The sequence below is a fragment of the Gasterosteus aculeatus genome, chromosome 13 (genome assembly GCF_964276395.1).
Source record: "Gasterosteus aculeatus chromosome 13, fGasAcu3.hap1.1, whole genome shotgun sequence".
NCBI lineage: Eukaryota > Metazoa > Chordata > Actinopteri > Perciformes > Gasterosteidae > Gasterosteus > Gasterosteus aculeatus.
The window spans coordinates 22124857-22145880 of NC_135701.1; the positions used below are offsets into that span (position 1 = coordinate 22124857).

The 21024-nt window shown below is 49.0% G+C and overlaps 1 protein-coding gene across 10 annotated transcripts in view; it reads left to right on the plus strand.

Annotated features, from left to right (window-relative positions):
- The window catches only part of LOC120830146 (ral guanine nucleotide dissociation stimulator), a 33585-nt gene that overhangs the window by 6116 nt on the left and 6445 nt on the right, over nt 1-21024 (plus strand). For 3 of the 10 annotated variants that reach the window (XM_078086347.1, XM_078086348.1, XM_040194637.2), the window contains exons 2-12: nt 12893-13197; nt 14720-14794; nt 15067-15263; nt 15511-15635; nt 16541-16756; nt 17337-17440; nt 17517-17601; nt 18557-18634; nt 19232-19318; nt 19412-19444; nt 19571-19692. In XM_078086347.1, the coding sequence (XP_077942473.1) occupies nt 12893-13197; nt 14720-14794; nt 15067-15263; nt 15511-15635; nt 16541-16756; nt 17337-17440; nt 17517-17601; nt 18557-18634; nt 19232-19318; nt 19412-19444; nt 19571-19692 (1427 nt within the window). Of the gene's footprint in view, nt 1-3306; nt 3453-5874; nt 6253-12729; nt 12813-12892; nt 13198-14719; nt 14795-15066; nt 15264-15510; nt 15636-16540; nt 16757-17336; nt 17441-17516; nt 17602-18556; nt 18635-19231; nt 19319-19411; nt 19445-19570; nt 19693-21024 lie in introns of those variants that run through there. The other 7 variants (XM_078086345.1, XM_040194639.2, XM_078086343.1 and 4 more) reach the window with 5 other exon arrangements.

Consider the following 21024-nt stretch of genomic DNA (forward strand, 5'->3'; position numbering starts at 1 on the left):
ATACTGCAGAGTAGATCTAAGTATTTAATGTGCATGGGTGTGTGTGTGTGTGTGTGTGTGCGCGTGTGTGTGTGTGTGTGTGTGTGTGTGTGTGTGTGTGTGCATCTGGATTCACATCACAGATAATATAAATGAGATGCGTGTTTTCACATAGTTTTAGGAGACATTGACCGGAGTATCCAGATGTTTGTGTGTGTGTGTGCAGCAGTGTGCTTGTGTTCACTTGTGTGCTTGTGTGTAGTTGTTACGTGCGTGCGTGTGCTTTTTTGTTTGCCCTACTTCACCACGTTAACACCTGGACGGATTTTCTGCGTTTCCTCCGTTTCTCTTCTGTCGGGTTTCACTCCTCGGACCAATTAGCAAACCAATCAGGGCTCGTTAACGAAAGGTCACATGACTCAGTGAAGTTTAACGCGCTCCCGTCGCCTCTCGGTGAGGTGAGGGTGACCATGTGCGTACGGGGATTATCTTCTGGTGTGTGTGTGTGTGCGTGCACAGCGTGTTGCCCCTCTGGTACCTGACGTGTGTGATCGTGTTCCTGTCAGCTGGCGACTAAATGCTGAGCACCAAAACATCCACGTGGTTCAAGGCGAACAACATGGAAACCGATCCAACCGTCATTGTTTGGACTCGTATTCAAGAGATTGTTACGTGTGTGTGTGTGTGTGTCTCCCCGCTGCTTAAGTTTCCCCTGCTGACCTCCTGAGGTCACGCCGTGCTGTGAAATGCGCTCCCGCAATCACATTGACTCCGTTTGCACCACCCGGTTGTGTTTCATGCGTGCTGGATCGTCCCTGGGGGGTCACGTGGGTCCCTCTCGGTCTGCTGCTGAGGTCGGCGGGGACGTCCAGGCGCGTAGCGTCAGAGTTTATGCACCATCAAAGGTGAACACGCATGTGGAAAGTCTTCTGTCGAGTCCGATGACATCATAGTGATGTCACCCGGCCTGCTGCCCAGACCGCCTGTGTTACGAACTGTGTGTGGTTGTCGTAGAGTGTGTGTGTAAGAAGTAGGCGTAGTCATGGTGACGCCATCCGTCAGTTCACTTCACTTAACACAAAAACACAATACGGTTCTACACCGTGCTACACACCCGAGTGCTACACACCGAGTGCTACACACCCGAGTGCTACACACCCGAGTGCTACGCTGACACGGCCCCCGGTCTGTGTGTCCTGACAACAGCAATAAGAACAGTTCTGTGTCGAATCCTGCAGGACGAGCGCTGGTTCATGTTAGCTGTTACGAAGCTGTCGGATAACAAAGCTAACGGTTGCGTTTGCGATTCAGTAAGAATTAGTTTCAGCTAAAGAACTTTATCATGATGCGTTCAAATGTCTTCTTGTGGAAGGGTCGAAGGGACCAGTTTTCACGTTTTTAAGGCACCGGTGTCGAATCGGCCCTGTTTGGGGAGGGAGGCGTGCTAGTCGCTAGGCGCTTTGTTTAGGCTCAAAGCGGTAAACGTCAACATCAGCTTAGCCACCGACTGTAACATCATTGACGTCCGGGCCTCTCGGACCTTTATTGCTTAATTATTGCACAGTGGACAATTATGTTTGTCGGTCAGCATCAATGAAAACGCACGCTGGTTGTAGTCGTCACTCAACCGCACTGATCAGCCGAATATTGAGCCTGAAATAGTTTGTCACTCACCGCTGGTGACGCCTGCCGGTCACGTTGTCAGATCTGATATCGGTAAACATGCGGCCGCTCGCACAACGCAGCTGGTGTGGTGACATCAGCTGCACAGCGATACTCCATTTGATTCGGTCCATGTTTGATAGGTAACGTAGACGGTTACTGGCATAACACATTCACAGAGTTGTGCGTTTCGACGAGCATGTTGTAGAATACAGGATGCGCCACACGAACGGACGGTAAAAGCAGCTTATTGCACCACTGCTTTGTATCTGAAAGCTACATTTGTCATTGTGACACCTAACTGTAATCACACACATATTGCACGTAAGTAGCTTATTGAATACGATGGTTTAATAAACGTTTCACGTCGTGCCCAGCTTCCCCGGCTGCAGGTGTTCGTGGTGCACGGCTCCACGGTGCTGCAGCAGAAGCAGCTGGAGGCTCTCTGCTGGTTCTGGTCCCCGTTGTTGCTGTGACACGGACCATCTGCAGTCCAACAAACGAGTGTTCAGGGTCACAGACCTTCTTGTGCCGCTGGTGTCCGCTGCTCTTCGCTCCCACTCGGCCCCTGAAGCCCCCCCCCCAGGTGACCGCGGCTGATCCGAGTCCTTGGTCCAGCTACAGGCAGGCGGTCCGGAGGGGGTCCAGCTGAGAGGACAAAGTCCAGAAGGGGGGCAGAGGTCAGGAAACAAGACGGCCACACGGGGCCTGGGAAGCTACGTCCCACACAGCACAATGTGCGCGGCGTAAGGGAACAATGGCTCGGGGGGGGGGGGGTGGGGGGGGCTCTTTACTGTGGGAACGGACCCTCGTGGATGTGGAGAGGTGGAACCCACAGGGGGAGAAGATACTAAAGCATTTCTGACTTTTAGCTTCACAATTGTCTCATTTTGTCTCAGGAAGTCGGTCAGGGGCCTGAATCCGTTACTAAAGGCTCCGGGGGTAGAACACCTGGCGGGGGGGGGATACGTAGAAGTGAGACGAGCAGACGTCTGTTCTACGTTTAAAGCTCCTTCTGAGGGTTTCAAATGTCTGTGGTCATATTTAATGAAGCCGAATCCTCAACAGGAATGAAACCATCAGATTAAATAAGTTGGGCTCATTTAGTTATTTTCATACCCGTGAACGCTCGGCTGCTTTGTTCCTCTCTTTTCATTCTTCTTACGAGAAGAAAACAAAGCATCACACACCGGGCTCCTCCTCCAGACGCGCGGCCACATCTGGACACTGTGAGCTGACACGACGCACATCTGGACCGTCTGCGCTCAGGTCACCGCTCCCACCGCGGGTCGCCACCCACCGATCACCGGGTAACCACGGATGTCTCCGCGCAGGTGGTGATTCCCCTCCGAGGGGCGTTGCCTCACGCCGGGCTGTCGCTCTGATGTCTGAGCGCCGCAGCGTTGTGGTTGTCGTGGTGACGGTTGGGCATTTTTTACTCCGGCTTTCACTTTGCCTCCGACGGACCAGGGAGACGCCGGATGGAGTATTTCTGGAAACTCCTTCTTTTCCCAACACAGGTTAATTTTTTCTCGTGTTGCTGCCGGCGCTGTTGACACAGCTGGCAAAGCAAACACGCACTAGCGGGGGAGGTGGGGGAGGTGGGGGAGGTGGGGGGGGGGTCACGGTCCAATCTGCGTCGAGGGGAGCGGAGGGTTTCTTATTGTTCGCTGTGGGACCGTCTGCCTCACGAGGTTCCTGCAGCGGCCCCGAGGAAGGTCGTGATGTGGTGCTGGAGCCGCTGGACCTGTGGACTGCTGGTCAGGACAGGTGCATGCTGGGACGGGACAGGAAGCACAGCGGGCAGACAGGTCTGATTGGAGTTTTATTTGGGGTTTTAGGACATGGGTATGGACAGTGCGCCTGTGTCTCTGATGACAGGGGGTCGGGGATCAGACCTGTGAATTCACCGCCAGTAAAACCGAGTTTTAAGGATTGATTAGTAAACAATGTGTTGACAAACAGGAGAAATCTGCTGATTGATTCCAAATTCCACCTTTCTTTGTTTGTTCGGACCGATAAGATGTTACGGGTTGAGTTGGTGGGTTGATTCTTTATTCCTGTAATACACGTATATGTATCTACATCTCTATGTATGGGCTGGGACTCAGCTTGTTTGGGTACGTGAGCGTCGGGCCGATCACACGCGTTGGACTTCAGACTCATTTTGATTTTGACGCCTGTGAGTCCTCGATGATATTTCTTTAGTCTACGTAGAACAGACAGCGGTCTAAGCGACATTTTACTGTTACGGACAAACAAATTAGGATAAAATAAGGAACATCTCAAGCACCTCAAGCACCTTCCCAGAATGCAACAGGTCACAACAGGGTTGAGACGTAAAGAGCTTCTCTTTTCATTCGCCTCGTCTCCTTCGCCGTCCTTCGGGGGATCGTAAAGCGCGTCGGAGCGGCAGCACGGTGCCGCCTCCCGCCAGCTTTCGCTCCAATCACAGCGGGCTCAGAGTCCCTCTGCGCTCCCACGGCCCTCTGGGACGTCGACCCTAGTGGGGACGGCTGTTTCTCATGAAGCTTTCTGTTATTGTGGAAAAGAAAGTCTGCAGTCAGTGTTTCATTTTCACACACACACACACACACGGCTCTCATTGAGTTTGTAGTCGCGTTCATCCTTCAGATGCTGTTTATTTCAGCCCTCCACACCTGTTCATCCTGAAGTGTATGTATTTGTTCTCCCCCCGTGAAGATGTGTGAGGCTCCGATGCCTTTGTTGGTTTCAGGGACGTATTTGCTTCTCATTTGGACCGGTTGGATTAATTGAGAGTTACTCATCGTTTTAGAAGCTTGGCCGACGTGTCATTAGACGGTGGACGTCTCGTCTTGGTGTTTGTTCCTGGTGTCGGCCTGCAGGAGGCAGCGTCTGCCGACAGAAGCTCCTTCCATGGAGCATCATCTCCTGTCTTCTTCTTCTCGTGTTGATCTTTGACCTTTTACTGTACACGTCATCTTTGCTAAATATGAATGTTTGAAGTCATCAGCTCTGGGAAGTTATGACGGGTATTTTTTTAAATAATTTTTTGACATTTCACAGACCAAAGAAACAACATTAATCAGGAAAGCTCGCAAATAATTGGCAAAGGATTTAATAATTAATACAATTATGAGTTGTAGTCGTATCCAGATCTTTGCTTCAGTAAACATCTGAAGTAAATGTCATTAGGTTAGATGAAAGATGACGGTACATATTGAAGTTAAAGTTTAAGTTAGTGCTTAACATTCATCTTTAGCAGCATTGAAATATTTTGGTAAAATGAAAATAAAAATGGGAAATCCATCAACAATATCAGATTAAAAAATAGCCTTTTTAAATGAGTTAACCTTATTTTAAATGCTTTACATACCACTGAGTAGCTTTTGCTTTATTCTCTATTAGTCTTAATAATCAAAACATATGATGACTAAAGCTGTTTCATAAAAATGTAAAACCTTAAATGTTTCCTTCTTAATTTGGAGGGAAATGCAAATATTTGAGTACCTTTTAACTTGTACTGCGGTCTAATGTTACTGTGTGATGTTTGCAGACCAGCTGGTCAGTAAACTGTACATAAGTGTTTCCCCCAACAACCTGCTGCCATAGTGAGCGCAGAAACAACGCTGCCGTCATTTCCCAAAGGAATGACGTAACGCTGCATTCAGGGACACTGCGTACATCTGTACCGAAGTTGTTGGTATTAACTTGATACAAAAACAATAGTCCTCGTTAGATAAAGAATATAGTTAAAAATAAATTCTTCTGATTTTATATGGTAAAAACCAAATATGGAAAATTCTCGTAATATTATATTGCGGTATATTAAATATATCAGCATTAAAAACGTTCTGAGCATTGTAAACAGAATAAAACAATAAAGAAGTAGAAATACAATTCTATACATATATATATATATATATATTATATATACACCTATATAAATATACTATATATATTACAAAACTCTGTTTATATGCAAGATGTGTGCAAGGTGTGAACATTTGTGCAAATAAACTTCCAAACGGATATAACATAGTCTAATTAATAGAATTGTTCTGTAATCATCACATAATTACGATTAAACAACAGACTGATTGTTATTTGTTTATTTATATGACTACAGCGATTAAAAAAATACACAACACCCGTGTTTTCTTGATATAAATATTACTTCTAACCATGGCAATCCTCCGTTACTTCCCGGGTCGTTCATATTCCCGACGGCCCTGAAGGCAGCACAGGCTCTGTGGGCGGGGCTTAGGGAAGCCCAAGTGCGACTCGTCAGACCGCGTCAGACCGCAGCGATGATCCGCTGAGCCGCAGACTGCAGCTCCGCTCAACGGCGAACCAGCAGCAACTCCGATTAAACCCGTGAAATAAACCACAGAATGACGCCACCTTCGCCGTGACGGAGCTCTTGGCTCCGCGGGGCCCCCCATGGTCCATTTCCCGGGGGGCAGACCGAGGCGCGCTGCCTCAAAACCGGGACGGTCGGAGATGTTCGACTCGTCGTGGCGGGTGCGCAGCATCTGGGACGGGGTGAGGCTGGAGGTGTCGGAGCACCGCGGCCCGGTGGTGCTGCACAGCCTCACGCACCTGGACCCGGACCTGCCGCTGCTGGAGGTGAGCCGGGGGGGGGAGGAGGAGGCCCGAGGGGACCGGAGGGGACCGTTAGGTTGATGCCGGTTGTTTGGCGTGTGATTCGGGGCCGGATGGAGGATCCAGGGTTCCGCATCCTGGTTTATCCTGAACGTTTAAGAAACCACAAATCAAATGGTTTCATTCACCACCGCGTTTAGAACTTTTCAATAGGTATTTGTAGATGTGAGACTAGTGTCACACAAAGCAGTTTATTACATGTTTAAAGTATCCCACATATTCAGTGAGGGGATGATGTAATCCTGTGGAGGCCTGATGGGAATCAAGTAGGTGCTATTTAAACAGATGGTCTGTATGAAGTAATGGTGATAAAAGCAGAACTATGAAGCACCAGCTGGTCAGAGCGAGAGTATGGAGCTGCTGTACTGGTTCCTGCTGCCGCACACTTACTCAATACCACACTGATGGTGAGTCAATATTAATACTGCTTATATTCACAGTGCACAGTCCACACTGCTTTTATCATAAAGCAATCAGCTGATTGGTCTCATACTTAATTAGTTATATTGTTCCTCCAATAAAAAGTCAATATATAAAGAGAATATCAGTGCAAAAGCCAAAGACATTTATTTCCAATGTTATGAAACATTGATCTTTTTCCTAAAATGAGACTCAAGCTCTTTATGTAATTTCTCGTTAGAGATGAACGGTGTGTGTCCTCCACCCACCGACTGGGTCGTCTCATTTCACATCCACCACGTCCCTGTCCTCTTGGACCCAGTCCCTCTGTCGTATGTGAAGAAATGGCCAAAGGAACCATCCCGTTGGATCGGGGGGGGGGGTCATTATTAATATCCACGCTCGGTGCCGTCATCGATCCGGGCTCACGAGTTCCCCTTCAGGGCTCCGAGGCAGCTCCTGAGAGGCGCTCTGATCTAATCCTCTCTAACACAATTACCTAATGCTTAATCCCCCCCCCACTCCCCCTTTCTGCTGGGCCGACGGCCTTCAGACCCAGAGAGCCTGAGATGGACGTCGCTCAACGTCCGGGTTCTTTTATTAACAACCGGGTCGGATCCGGCCCCCTGTTTCATTCCTCTGGCTCCGCTTGACCACCGTCACGATCCACTGACTAGAGTATCTACCGACCCGTTGATGTCCGAGTGTATATTTCATTTGCAAAAGTCTTTTTGTTCTGCATAAAGTTTGGATTCAAATCTTTGTGGCACAAAGCGCGACGGCCTCTTGTCCTCCACTTCTTACGTCGCGTCAGAGAAACAAAGAACGCACTGCTGCTCATTCATGAGTCCTTTAAACCGGACTCTCAGACCGGTTCAGGACCGTTGGGTCCAAACTACTATTTCTTCTATAGAAGTCTTGACATGTATTTTAGGGTGTAATCGATGTGCGATTCTGAAGATCCGGTGAAATCAGAGACTGTTATTGCTCTGAAGAGGCTTCATTTCTGCTGAATCACGGTCTGATGTCCTTCTGCTGACTCGGCAGCTGTCTGTCCTTGGTGGACTGGTCTCTGGTGGGGGACCTGGATCGGTCCTCGGTGGACCGCTCCCTGCTGGAGGACCTGGGTCGGTCTATAGTGGACTGGTCTCTGCTGGAGGAGCGGAGTCTGTCCTTGGTGGACTGGTCTCTGCTGGAGGAGCGGAGTCTGTCCTTGGTGGACTGGTCTCTGGTGGACTGGTCTCTGGTGGGGGACCTGGGTCAGTCCATAGTGGACTGGTCTCTGCTGGAGGAGCGGAGTCTGTCCTTGGTGGACTGGTCTCTGGTGGACTGGTCTCTGGTGGGGGACCTGGGTCGGTCCATAGTGGACTGGTCTCTGCTGGAGGAGCGGAGTCTGTCCTTGGTGGACTGGTCTCTGGTGGACTGGTCTCTGGTGGGGGACCTGGGTCGGTCCATAGTGGACTGGTCTCTGCTGGATGAGCGGAGTCTGTCCTTGGTGGACTGGTCTCTGGTGGACTGGTCTCTGGTGGGGGACCTGGGTCGGTCAGTAGCCTCGGATCTGAGTATTTCAGGGTCATAAATTGAACATTATTAGAGGAATATGTCAACTTATTGTTTTCTTCTCTGCAAATTAAGAGATCTTGTTATTAGAGATCTTGTCATGAACATCTTGTCTTTGGGAGAGACGTACGTTGTTTGATATCTTTATCTTTATTATTATTATTATTATATTATTATTGTCCCAGCGCCTGATTGAAGATAACAATGAAAGAAACGCCACCATAGAATAACAATACGACTCAGATAAATGAAGCAGCTCATGTGAAAAACAAGAGTGAGAATATACAATGAGTCACAGAGATGGAGAAAGAACCCGGCCTTGGTATCTCCTCTTTATTGAGTCAGATATTTGGAGAAGCTTCTGGAAGTGTGACATTAGACTCTGCAGGAGGATCTCTCCCCTCTGACTCCCTGCTGCCTCCTCTTTTGAAGACGTTCTCTGGTTTTCATGATTCAGAAGGTGCTGATGATGGACTCCTGAAGCCACGCCGTCTTCTCTGGGAAACGGAGCACGTGAAGGTGTGTGTGAACACTCTTGTTTTGGAGGGCTGTGATTATTGTGCACCTACTAAATACGCGACCACTTAAGAGGGAAACCACTCGTCCAAACAAAGGAAAGAACTGGTGGACGCGACAGGAACTGGGCTGTTACTGGTGGAATCCCATTGAACGATAAAGAGGCTTTATTCACCTCGTGGACCAGCTTTATGTGACCAAGAGCTCGAGGGAGCAGGAGACACCGAGTGGAGATGAACGTCTGCATGTGGGCTCCTCGTTTCACAGAGCAAATGTGTTCCAGTCGAGTTCCAAGTTCCAAAAATAGCCCCTTTGTGTTGGCGGTAAATTGGACGTAGATGGAATCTTTTTTAAGACTATCTCAGTACAGCAAGAGAAGAAGAAGAAGAGACTCTGTGATTTGCGTTTGATCAAAAGTGAGAGAATAAGAAATAAAGCCATTGATTAGCAGCTGGATGGCAGTGACTTGACTTTATCTCATCACGTCCATCAGAGGGATGGACGGGGTTTTGGTCCAGGCGTTCATGTTCCCCAGAGGATTAAGCCCCCCCCCCCCCCCCCCCCCGGACCTACCTACGGCCGCCGTGATGTTGAATGGAAGTTGTTCACCCTGTTGATGACCCCCGATGTTTCTTTTAGCACCATCATGAGGTCACCAACTTAGTTTGGCCTCCCAAACGTCCCCTCGTTCCTCCTCGTTCCTCCTCTTGACCAGCAGCCCGATGACTCACCGGCTGCCAGCACTCATTGTCTGGCTTGTGCTGTTCGGGCTTGCGGTGGACGCTCTCTATTGTTGCTTTGTTTCGCCGTTGACCGTTTTCTCTTTCTCTGCTGGTTACTAAGCGGCTCTGAGGGGCTTCACCGAGGGTCCCACTCAAATGGCCATTTTATGTTCCCGTGAAAACATCGCTTGCAAGATCGCATGTGAAACTTGCACGCCTGACGTTCCTGTGGAGCCTCCTCCACTCTCCTCCGTGCCTTTGTGTTCCCACATCCAGCAGATACTCTACCCCAGACGCTAGCTAAAAAACTACATTACGAGGTGACTCCTGTGCTGATTGATGCTAATTAGCGTTGTGAGCTAGTTCTCTCTGTTGGTCTTAGGAGCTGGCAGCATGTTTCTGTTCAGCCTGGATGTTGACTACTAAGTTTCCCGTGTTTGATAGATCAGATTTCCACATCAGGACCAATCTGGATGAAACAGATGTTTTTATTTCCCTCCGTTGTGTCATGCTGCGTGACACCGAGTGTTGCATAAGGCCATTCAAACGGTTTGTTTAGTTGAGCCAATGAGGGTTTTTCTATAAATAAAAGCAGTCTGTTCTTTTTCTGTTTTCAGAGCGTCGTGCTCAAAATGCAACGTTCAGGGTCCCCTCGTGTTCCCGGCTGAACATTTGCGATTACACGGCACATATAGTACGACAAAGCTCTGCTGTAGTGATCAGCCTGTGGGTCGATCAGTAGCTCTTCCTTCGTCACACTGGTTCATCCTCTCATCAGCCACCGCTCGGTGTCCAGTGGGACCCGTCGAACCGGGGATCGCACCTCAGATCTTCCCTTCTGAGTCAGAGCGCCCCGAGATGAACATCACGCTGTGGTGAAGAAGACCTGAAACTACAGACTGAGACCATAAACTCATGTTTACAATGTTTACTGAGGGAATAAATCCAGAGAGAAGTAGAGTCATTTCCTCATAGACGTCTATGGAAGCAGAGGAGTCGCCCCCTGCTGGTCACTACAGAGAAGTAGAGTCATTTCCTCATAGACGTCTATGGGAGCAGAGGAGTCGCCCCCTGCTGGTCACTACAGAGAAGTAGAGTCATTTCCTCATAGACGTCTATGGGAGCAGAGGAGTCGCCCCCTGCTGGTCACTACAGAGAAGTAGAGTCATTTCCTCATAGACGTCTATGGGAGCAGAGGAGTCGCCCCCTGCTGGTCACTACAGAGAAGTAGAGTCATTTCCTCATAGACGTCTATGGGAGCAGAGGAGTCGCCCCCTGCTGGTCACTACAGAGAAGTAGTCATTTCCTCATATACGTCTATGGGAGCAGAGGAGTCGCCCCCTGCTGGTCACTACAGAGAAGTAGAGTCATTTCCTCATAGACGTCTATGGGAGCAGAGGAGTCGCCCCCTGCTGGTCACTACACAGAATGCAGTTTTGTCTCATGACGCTTTGACTTGCGTTATGCTAACTGTCCTCAGACTGACTCAACATGAGGGACAAACTGAGCCAAAGTGTGAGGATAAAGAGATAAATAGAGAAGTCTCACAGTGAAGAGGAGATCGTGGTTGCTGAGTGGAACTCGGGGTTCCAGCAGGTGCACTATTTCTTATTTTAAGGAAGAGATTAAGTTCTGAATTACAGGAAGGTGGCATCTGTGATTCGCAGCATGAAGCCCATTAACCACGTTTATGATCTTTGGTTTGAAGCGTTCTCTCTTCTGCCATCATCTCGTCGCCTGCGTGCGGATGCCGAGGCCGCCGCCTATCTTTAGAAGCCACTTCCTGCGCTGCTTTGCTGATCTGGTCGACGGAGCAGCGGCGAGTCAGGCCGAAGGAATGTGGGAGAGTTTCTGAGGGAAACCTTCTAATTTACCCGAGCTTTATTTTGGAAGGAATGTTTCCTAATTATTTAAACTGTTAACGCGGCTTCAGTGACCTTGAGATGCGTTCAGGCTCCCCTCAGTGAAAACCAGTATTATCTCAAGATCAAGCATTATCAACACGCGATGTGTTCAAATGTAACCTGGTAAAATGTAGTTTTGCTGATCCAGATGCATTTCAGAAAGAAGAAGAAAAATGGAAGTTTGAGTTGTCCAGACCTCCATTTTTCTTCTCCTCGGCGTTGACTTTGTTCCATCTGTACACGTTGGCTGACCCCATAGATTCAGATCATAACGTCCCGGAACAGTGGCAGCAAATGGAGACGTGTCCGCCGCTTCTTCCGAACCCGCAGCCAAACCTCATTTTCTGGAGCTCGTCTCCATGGCAACGCAGAGACAACAGAGGGATTTGCCGTCAACTGAGATGTTGCAGGATAAGAGAAAAAAAAGCAAGTAGGCAGTGGAAGCACACAGGGAGTGACACAGAGGCCCCCGATGACTAACGCTCCCAGGATGCATTGCGGGGGGGGTGTGACGGATGGCGGTGGAGTGGGAGGCCTCACGTGATGAGATGCCTTCACCACGTCGTTTATCTCTCTGCTGATTGGAAGCACATGCTGCTGGCGATAGAGTCCTGTTTCTCTGTCCTACGGGTGTGCGTGTGCGAGGTGGAGCTGTTGGTGGAGCTGTTGGTGGAGCAGTTGTTTCGAGTCGATGGGGCCTCGTGCCTTTGCTGCGACTGAGATAAGAGCCTTCAGGCTCTGACCGCAACTGACCAGTAAAGTCAGCGTTATTTCACATGTCACTCTATCGGTTTCTCTCCCAAGCACCAACACTCGTCCTGTGTGGTTCAGACTGAGACCTTTCAGATCAATATCTCAGTATCGGAGACTTTGAGCCACTCGCTGTGGTTTCAGTCTGAGGATTAACCATTAACCATTTTAAACCCCTCCATGTCCCTTTTATTCCTTCGTTTAATCAGACTCATATTTACCCATCGAACAAAACAACTAGCAGAAGTACTTCACTACCAGTCAGTGGAAATATGTCCATCAGCTTCCTAAAGCCCCCAAAGACGTCCTTAATCAGCTGGTTTGAGGCCGTCGAATCCACATTCATCTGCTTAAGAAAAAAATACGCTTCATTCTTTGCTGTTATTCATCACAAACAAAACAATTGTTGTTGACCTGCAGCGGCAGAATTACTACAAACCCTGTGGTTAGTTTCTGTTGTGTAACAACAACAACAACAACAAGGAGAACTTTGATCCAGTAAGCTCCGTCAGCAACAGGCCATTGTGTGTGTGTGTGTGTGTGTGTGTGTGTGTGTGTGTGTGTGTCCATGCACGTGATTCACAGAGAATGACTCACACAGCAAAGAACCAGGGGGGGTCAAGCCGCCGGTCCTGATTTAAAGGGCTTGTTTCTTCAGCCGGATGTCTCCATGGTAACGGCGACATCTCTGTCCAGCCGACATCTGGTGTGTTTGTTCCTCTGAGTGAAACGTCTCCTCCCCTCGTCCCGCAGAGCTCGACGCAGGAGATCGCCGAGGAGGCCGAGGAGGACGCCATCTTCACCATCACGCTGAGGAAGGTGCAGCTCCACCAGTCGGCCAGCAAAGGGCAGCGGTGGCTGGGCGTGGAGACGGACTCCGCCCTCAGTCTCTACGAGACCTGCAAGGTGCGCACCATCAAGGCCGGCACGCTGGAGAGGCTGGTGGAGTACATGGTGTCGGCCTTCAGGGGCAAGGACTCCACCTACGTCACCATCTTCCTCTGCACCTACCGCTCCTTCGCCTCCACCAGGCAGGTGCTGGACCTGCTGCTCAACAGGTAAGGGGGGGGGGTGTGTCTGCTTCATCAGATAATGCCTCATTTGCCTATTTAAACATAACATTTCAGTGAACTGGTGCGTGTAGATATCGACTCTCTAATTTAATCAATAATTCAATTCATTTCATTTTGTAGTAAATTACATATTAGCCTCAGAGGGCTTTACAGTCCGTACACATGTGACATCCTCACATCAGCACAGGAAACACTGATGAAAAAGGGAGGAAACCTCAGTGAGAACGTCAGATGGACAGAATACAATGATGTCATGTGGACAGAATGAACAACGTAGAAGATGAACGATACATTCAATTATGACAGAGATGATTCAAATAGTGTGATTAGTAAGCAGGTGTACGACAGGACCACTGCAGGGACAACCACCGTCAGATAGAACCACCGTCAGATAGAACCACCGTCAGATAGAACCACCGTCAGATAGAACCACCGTCAGATAGAACCACCGTCAGATAGAACCACCGTCAGATAGAACCACCGTCAGATAGAACCACCGTCAGATAGAACCACCGTCAGATAGAACCACTGTCAGATAGAACCACCGTCAGATAGAACCACCGTCACATAGAGCCACCGTCAGATAGAGCCACCGTCAGATAGAACCACCGTCAGATAGAACCACCGTCACATAGAACCGCCGTCAGATAGAACCGCCGTCAGATAGAACCGCCGTCAGATAGAACCACCGTCAGATAGAACCGCCGTCAGATAGAACCACCGTCACATAGAGCCACCGTCAGATAGAACCACCGTCAGATAGAACCACCGTCAGATAGAACCGCCGTCAGATAGAACCGCCGTCACATAGAACCGCCGTCAGATAGAACCGCCGTCAGATAGAACCGCCGTCAGATAGAACCGCCGTCAGATAGAACCGCCGTCAGATAGAACCGCCGTCTCATAGAACCGCCGTCTCATAGAACCGCCGTCTCATAGAACCGCCGTCAGATAGAACCGCCGTCTCATAGAACCGCCGTCTCATAGAACCGCCGTCTCATAGAACCACCGTCAGATAGAACCGCCGTCAGATAGAACCGCCGTCAGATAGAACCGCCGTCTCATAGAACCGCCGTCTCATAGAACCACCGTCTCATAGAACCACCGTCTCATAGAACCACCGTCAGATAGAACCACCGTCTCATAGAACCACCGTCCACAGAAGCCTGTGGGGAGGGAGAGCACAGAGACGTTTAATAATGTTGGCATGTGATGACAGTAATAGACAGCATATATTGTATTTCATAATCTGAATTATATTTGAGGTAGGACTTCACATCACAATAAACAACATACTTATTTGTTTTTGCTATTCCGTTTTATCCTGGTATAATGATTAAGTAAGGACATTCATTGAAACTATTCAACTATTTACAACAACTATTTAAAGAAAGAAACAGCTTCTCTCACAAGATGAAATAAAGCAGAAATATCACGATACCTCTAAAGTGCACAAAGAGGCTGATTCTTTCTCCTAGAATGTAAATATTGATTTCTTCTGTTTCAGGTACGCAAAGCTCCAAAACGCGCCGGCAGCCGCGGCCCACCGAGTGTCCCAGGACGACCGCACCGAGCTCAGGAAGTGAGTGTGTCCCCGCCCATTAGCATTAGCATCGTTAGCTCGTGGAAACTCTTATGAGAAAAAGGGAGGACTTATTTTCCTCCGGTCAGGTGCTAATGCTAACCGCTAATGTCCACTACTGATCAGGTCGAGCCTAAATGCATTTTATGTAATCATTAACTGTCTGTTATTAACATTGTTTTTATTTCTTTTTTACTCTGTGTGTGTGTGTGTGTGTGTGTGTGTGTGTGTGTGTGTGTGTGTGTGTGTGTGCGCGCGCGCGCGCTTCGCAGCACCGTCTCGTCCATCCTGGGCGCGTGGCTGGACCAGTACTCGGAGGACTTCTGGAGCCCCCCGAGCTACGACTGCCTGCACCAGCTCATGTCCTACCTCCACCGCCACTTCCCCGGCTCGGACCTGGAGCGCCGCGCCCGCAACCTGCTCGCCCACTTCCACCGCCGGCAGCAGCAGTGTGAGCCCGAGCCCGATGGTATGAAGGCAGGACAGGAAGGGCCCGGCGGCGGGGAGGGGGCTCCAGGGGAGGAAAGGCTTTATGGGCTCCACGTTTCTTTGTGGTTTAAAGGCTTGTTGGCAGGAGGGGAGGGGGGGGGGGGTAGAAGAGAAAACCACAGGAAGGTCAGAGGGAGGATGAGAAGGTGCAGGATGTGTGCAGGATGTGTGCAGGTGTGGAGGCAGCGTTGTGAAAGAAGCCGTGTTCTTCTGTCTGGACCCCCCAGGCGAACACATCGGCTGCCCCTTCGCTACGCAGGAGGAGAGCGGCTTCGAGGACGAGCTTCCTGCCTTCAGCTTCCTGTCCTTCGACCCCATCATGGTGGCGGAGCAGTTCACGCTGATGGACGCGGTGAGCAGGCTTCCCGCTTCTCTCATCACCCCCCCCTCCACCGCTTTATAATAATAACTAGTTATTAAAACATACTCAGTTCCCACATTCGACAAAGAACATTAAAGTTTTAGCATTTTCTCTTAAAAAACAACTGCCTGAGGTGTAACCACCTTTACAGTGAGGTTATCATCTTTACAACTGTCCTTGAACGCGTCAACACTTCCATCCGAATTTACATTTTATTCTAAATGTTTCATTTAGTCTTTCCCCAAATAAAAACAATAAAGTCACACGATCACATAAAACGCATTCAATTCTTGTGAGTAGACGAAACAAAATAACACCGGAGCCCCTCCCCTTTCTTACAGTATGGAAGATATAGAATTTTTGTAAATTAAGTTAATTTCGTAATTCCGCTTGGTTTCTTTTATTTTGTTTTCCTTTCCTTCCTTAGTGCACTTTATGCTTAATATTTTCTTTTTTTTTTTACTTTTCTAATATTTAAAATGTTTAACTTTATTCCCTTGTTTTATACTAACCCACAGCCTTATTCTACTAACCCATTGCATCAGCATTTCATCCCACTTTATTTTATTACTTGTGCACTGTTGTCTTGTCTGTCTACTGTCGCGCACTAACGGCCAAGACAAATTCCTTGTATGTTTGACATATTTTGGCTAATAAATGTTTCCTGATTCCTGATCCTGATTTCTGACATAAATAGTTTATTCTGAACAAAAGACACGTTTTAGTTCTCTTTCTTCTCCATGACCGTGTCGTTCCCATAGAAAGCTCATGGACGTCTTTATTGGTGGTGAAAAACGAGGAAACAGTCAAATGTAAAACTGAGGCCTCTTACTTCCATAAAAGAAAAGCCCCCCCCCCTCCCCCGCCGGCTCACACGCCTCCACCTCTCCCTCCAGGACCTGTTTAAGAAGGTGGTGCCCTACCACTGCCTGGGGGGGATCTGGTCCCAGCGGGACAAGAAGGGCAAGGAGCACCTGGCCCCCACCATCAGGGCCACCGTGGCCCAGTTCAACTCCGTCACCAACTGCGTCATCACCACCTGCCTGAGCAACCCCACCCTGAAGCCCAACCAGAGGGCCCGGCTGCTGGAGCGCTGGATCGACGTGGCTCGGGTGAGGAAGCAGGGGACCTCGCGTCCGACCTCTGAGTGGCGGTTTGGCAGCCGTTGCCACGGAGACGGGTGTTTGAAGATGGGAGAAACGCGTCATTAATATTAATATTATTTCATACCATTAGCCAAGATAACATATATATACGGTATATAGCTTACGTTATTTAGATTTTATTTTGTGTGTATGTATATGTAAAAAATATATATTTTAATTTGCTAAAATATAATAAATAAAAATATTTATTTTTATACACATTCAAAGAAAAATGTATAAAATATAATATATTAAAATATGAGAAATAAAAGAGGGAAACAAAAGTAAAATATAAGGAAACGGCAAGTATGTACACACATTTTACGAATGTTTTATTATTTTCAATTTAAGTATAATTCCTTGAAAATGAAACCCGTCTAGAGAAGGTTCCCACGTTGAAGAACAACATCACGAGTCGTGCGCTTGTGATCCACATCCAGTATTCCACATGCTGGTGATTTGACCCGATTGAGCCCCCGGGTGTTGACGTCCCCGTGAGACTCAGCGGACCCCCTAAAGCTGCTCTTTGTCCCCCCGGTGTGTTCAGGAGTGTCGGATCTTGAAGAACTTCTCGTCGTTGCGAGCCATCCTCTCCGCCCTGCAGTGCAACGCCGTCCACCGCCTGAAGAGGACCTGGGAGGAAGTGTCACGGTAGCGTCCCGCGCCGCGGCGCCTTCACATGTTCTTCAAAGCTGCTCGACCTCTGACCTCTGACCTCTTTCTGCAGGGAGAGTTTCCGCACCTTCCGCGAGCTGTCGGAGATCTTCTCAGACGACAACAACTACTCCCTCAGCCGAGAGCTGCTGGTGAAGGTCAGACGACATCATTTAACAGATCACATCAAACACGCCGCCGCTCAAAACCTCAGAATCTACTACGCCGTTAAAACGGATAACTGCGATTTACTATGACCTCTGAAGAGGCTTTTCTTTCAGCGTTCATTTAATATAATACTGTATATATTTGATTTAATTATTATACTATCTAGATGCTAAACCACAAACCTCAGATTATTTTCTCTTAAAGCCTCGATACGGATCAGATTATTCTATTGTTTAGTTTTTTAAGATATATATGAGCTAGAAACAGTTTTTAAACCCAAATGGTTGTTTTGCGGTGTGCAATAATGAACCGAATGTCTTTTAGATTTTAGACTTAATCAAGACAAATTAAAAATATTTTCTATAAATAACTTATTTTAAAGAAGGAAACTAGAGCTTGTTTGTTTTGGGTGTATTTTCCGCGGCGGGTGGTGAGCAGTGAGAGCGTCAAACACAGAATACCACCACCGATAAACCGGCTATTACTTTCACGGATGCCCGTTGTGTGGGAAACCCCCCCTCTGACGTCAGCGAGGGGGAACCTTCAGCCAGTAGATAACGGCTCGGGGGCTCGGGGGGCGTTGCCTCTATCTGCTCAGACCAGGCTGCATCCGCTACGTCACCCTGAGGAGCGTTCTGGGGGAATCGAGTGATCGAGTTCTCCACTTTATTCCCTCTTCTCTGACATCCGGACTGAAGCCTCACAGCTCACCGAAATGCATTGTGGGAAGCGTAGGACGCAGCGTCCTTGTAGTTCCGAGTGGTGAGACCAGGATGTCTCATTGTCCACCTTCAGCCATTAAGAGACACAAATACATACGATGCTCGGTGTTAATCTACAGACTCACACACTTCACGGTATCTGAAGTGGGATCAACGTATTAGAGAGTGAAGGAGCTTCGTTCCTCGCGTATTTAAAGCCGACTTGCTCTCGGTTCCTCTCCAGGAGGGAACCTCCAAGTTCGCCACGCTGGAGATCAACCCCAAGCGAGCTCAGAGGAGACACCAGCAGCAGAGAGACCTGGTGAGTCTGTGAGCTGCACCACCTGGCGGGAGGTGGAGGAGCTTCTCCTCCTGTCCCCAAAACCAGCCTCTCATCTCGGTAAAGGTGTATTTCAGAAGAAAAGAATTGTTAGTATTTGTTTCTGTAGGTTGACTTGATGAAAATGTGTCCGTGCAGATACAGATTGTGCGTCTCTCTGGATGCTAGATTATATTTATGAAAAAACAAATGTATTATCAAATAATATTTCATCTGCTTCTTCATGGATTACACCTGAGAAATACTTTAGTTATTTTTACATAAAACCTCAGAACCCATTTTCACAGAGAGGCTTTTATCTGAAGTTTTTCACTATTATTATTATTGTTATTTTATTTATTTGCGCTGTATTTTCTTGTATTTTCTTCGTTTTTCACTCTGTTTTTAAAGGTGCAATATGAATGAAGTTATTATTATTATCAAAGAGTAAGGAAAACAAATCTACAAATCGGCAGCTTTGATTTTTTACCTCCAAAATACGAAGCTCTAAAAACCATCTGGTGTCAGAGTTGCATCATGAGTGTGTGAGGTGCATCAGGTATCAGCATGCGCTGAGCGTCTGTTCCTCCCCGTGAGCAGGGCGTGATGCAGGGGACGATTCCCTACCTGGGGACCTTCCTGACCGACCTGGTGATGATGGACACGGCCATGAAGGACCACACGGAGGTCCGCCACCCGTCACATTCCGACTCAAGTGAACCAATCAGATCGCTTCATTTTCCCATTCTTATGTTTTTGTGTTTTTTACCTCTTTTTCAGGGCGGTTTGATCAACTTCGAGAAGAGAAGAAAGGTGAGCTGCACTTTCCTTTTTGATTGCAACGATCAGTAAAAAGAACTCAAAAGAATAAATGTTTCTAGTTGAGAGGAGCAATAAAGCCTTTTTAAAGTCCAGTGGTGTAAACGTCTCCCTCTCCAGGAGTTTGAGGTGATCGCTCAGATCAAACTGCTCCAGCTGGCCTCCAACAACTACAGCTTCACCCAGGACGCCCACTTCAGGGAGTGGTTCTCAGGGGTGGAGAAGCTGAGCGAGGCCGAGAGGTGAGTCCATTGGGGGGGACGGGGGCGCGTCACACGGCCCTTTCATCTGTCCTCCAAACAAACAAAACAACGTATTAAAGATGCAGCCGGTAAAAATGTATTTTATTAGTAAAGAGTAATATCATTCGTTGTTATTGTCACTCAGATTTTATATTTCACATAAAACGTAAATAACGGCACATTCGCCCTCTGGATCGTGTTGCGTTTACTGACACGGGACTTCTGAGCGCCGCATGAACAGAACTGACTGTGAACCGGATGAGGTCCGGTACCCCAGATGTGTTCGAACAGACGCTGTCTCCACGTCCCCGTCTCCACGTCCCCGTCTCCACGTCCCCGTCTCCACTTCCCGTCTCCATTCCCCGTCTCCACGTCCCCGTCTCCACGTCCCCGTCTCCATTCCCCGTCTCCATTCCCCGTCTCCATTCCCCGTCTCCATTCCCCGTCTCCACTCCCCGTCTCCACTCCACGTCCCCGTCTCCATTCCCCGTCTCCACTCCCCGTCTCCACTCCCCGTCTCCACGTCCCCGTCTCCACTCCTGTCTCCATTCCCCGTCTCCACTCCCCGTCTCCACTCCCCGTCTCCACTCCTGTCTCCACTCCTGTCTCCATTCCTGTCTCCACTCCCCGTCTCCACTCCCCGTCTCCACTCCCCGTCTCCACTCCCCGTCTCCACTCCCCGTCTCCATTCCCCGTCTCCATTCCCCGTCTCCACTCCCCGTCTCCACTCCTGTCTCCATTCCTGTCTCCACTCCCCGTCTCCACTCCTGTCTCCATTCTCCGTCTCCACTCCTGTCTCCATTCCCCGTCTTCACTCCCCGTCTCCACTCCTGTCTCCATTCCCCGTCTTCACTCCCCGTCTCCATTCCCCGTCTCCACTCCTGTCTCCATTCCCCGTCTCCACTCCTGTCTCCACTCCTGTCTCCACTCCTGTCTCCACTCCTGTCTCCACTCCCCGTCTCCATTCCCCGTCTCCACTCCCCGTCTCCATTCCTGTCTCCATTCCTGTCTCCATTCCTGTCTCCATTCCTGTCTCCACTCCCTGTCTCCACTCCCCGTCTCCACTCCTGTCTCCATTCCCCGTCTCCACTCCTGTCTCCATTCCCCGTCTTCACTCCCCGTCTCCACTCCTGTCTCCATTCCCCGTCTCCATTCCCCGTCTCCACTCCTGTCTCCACTCCTGTCTCCATTCCCCGTCTCCATTCCCCGTCTCCACTCCCCGTGTCCACTCCCCGTCTCCATTCCCCGTCTCCGCTCCTGTCTCCATTCCTGTCTCCACTCCCTGTCTCCACTCCCCGTCTCCACTCCCCGTCTCCACTCCTGTCTCCATTC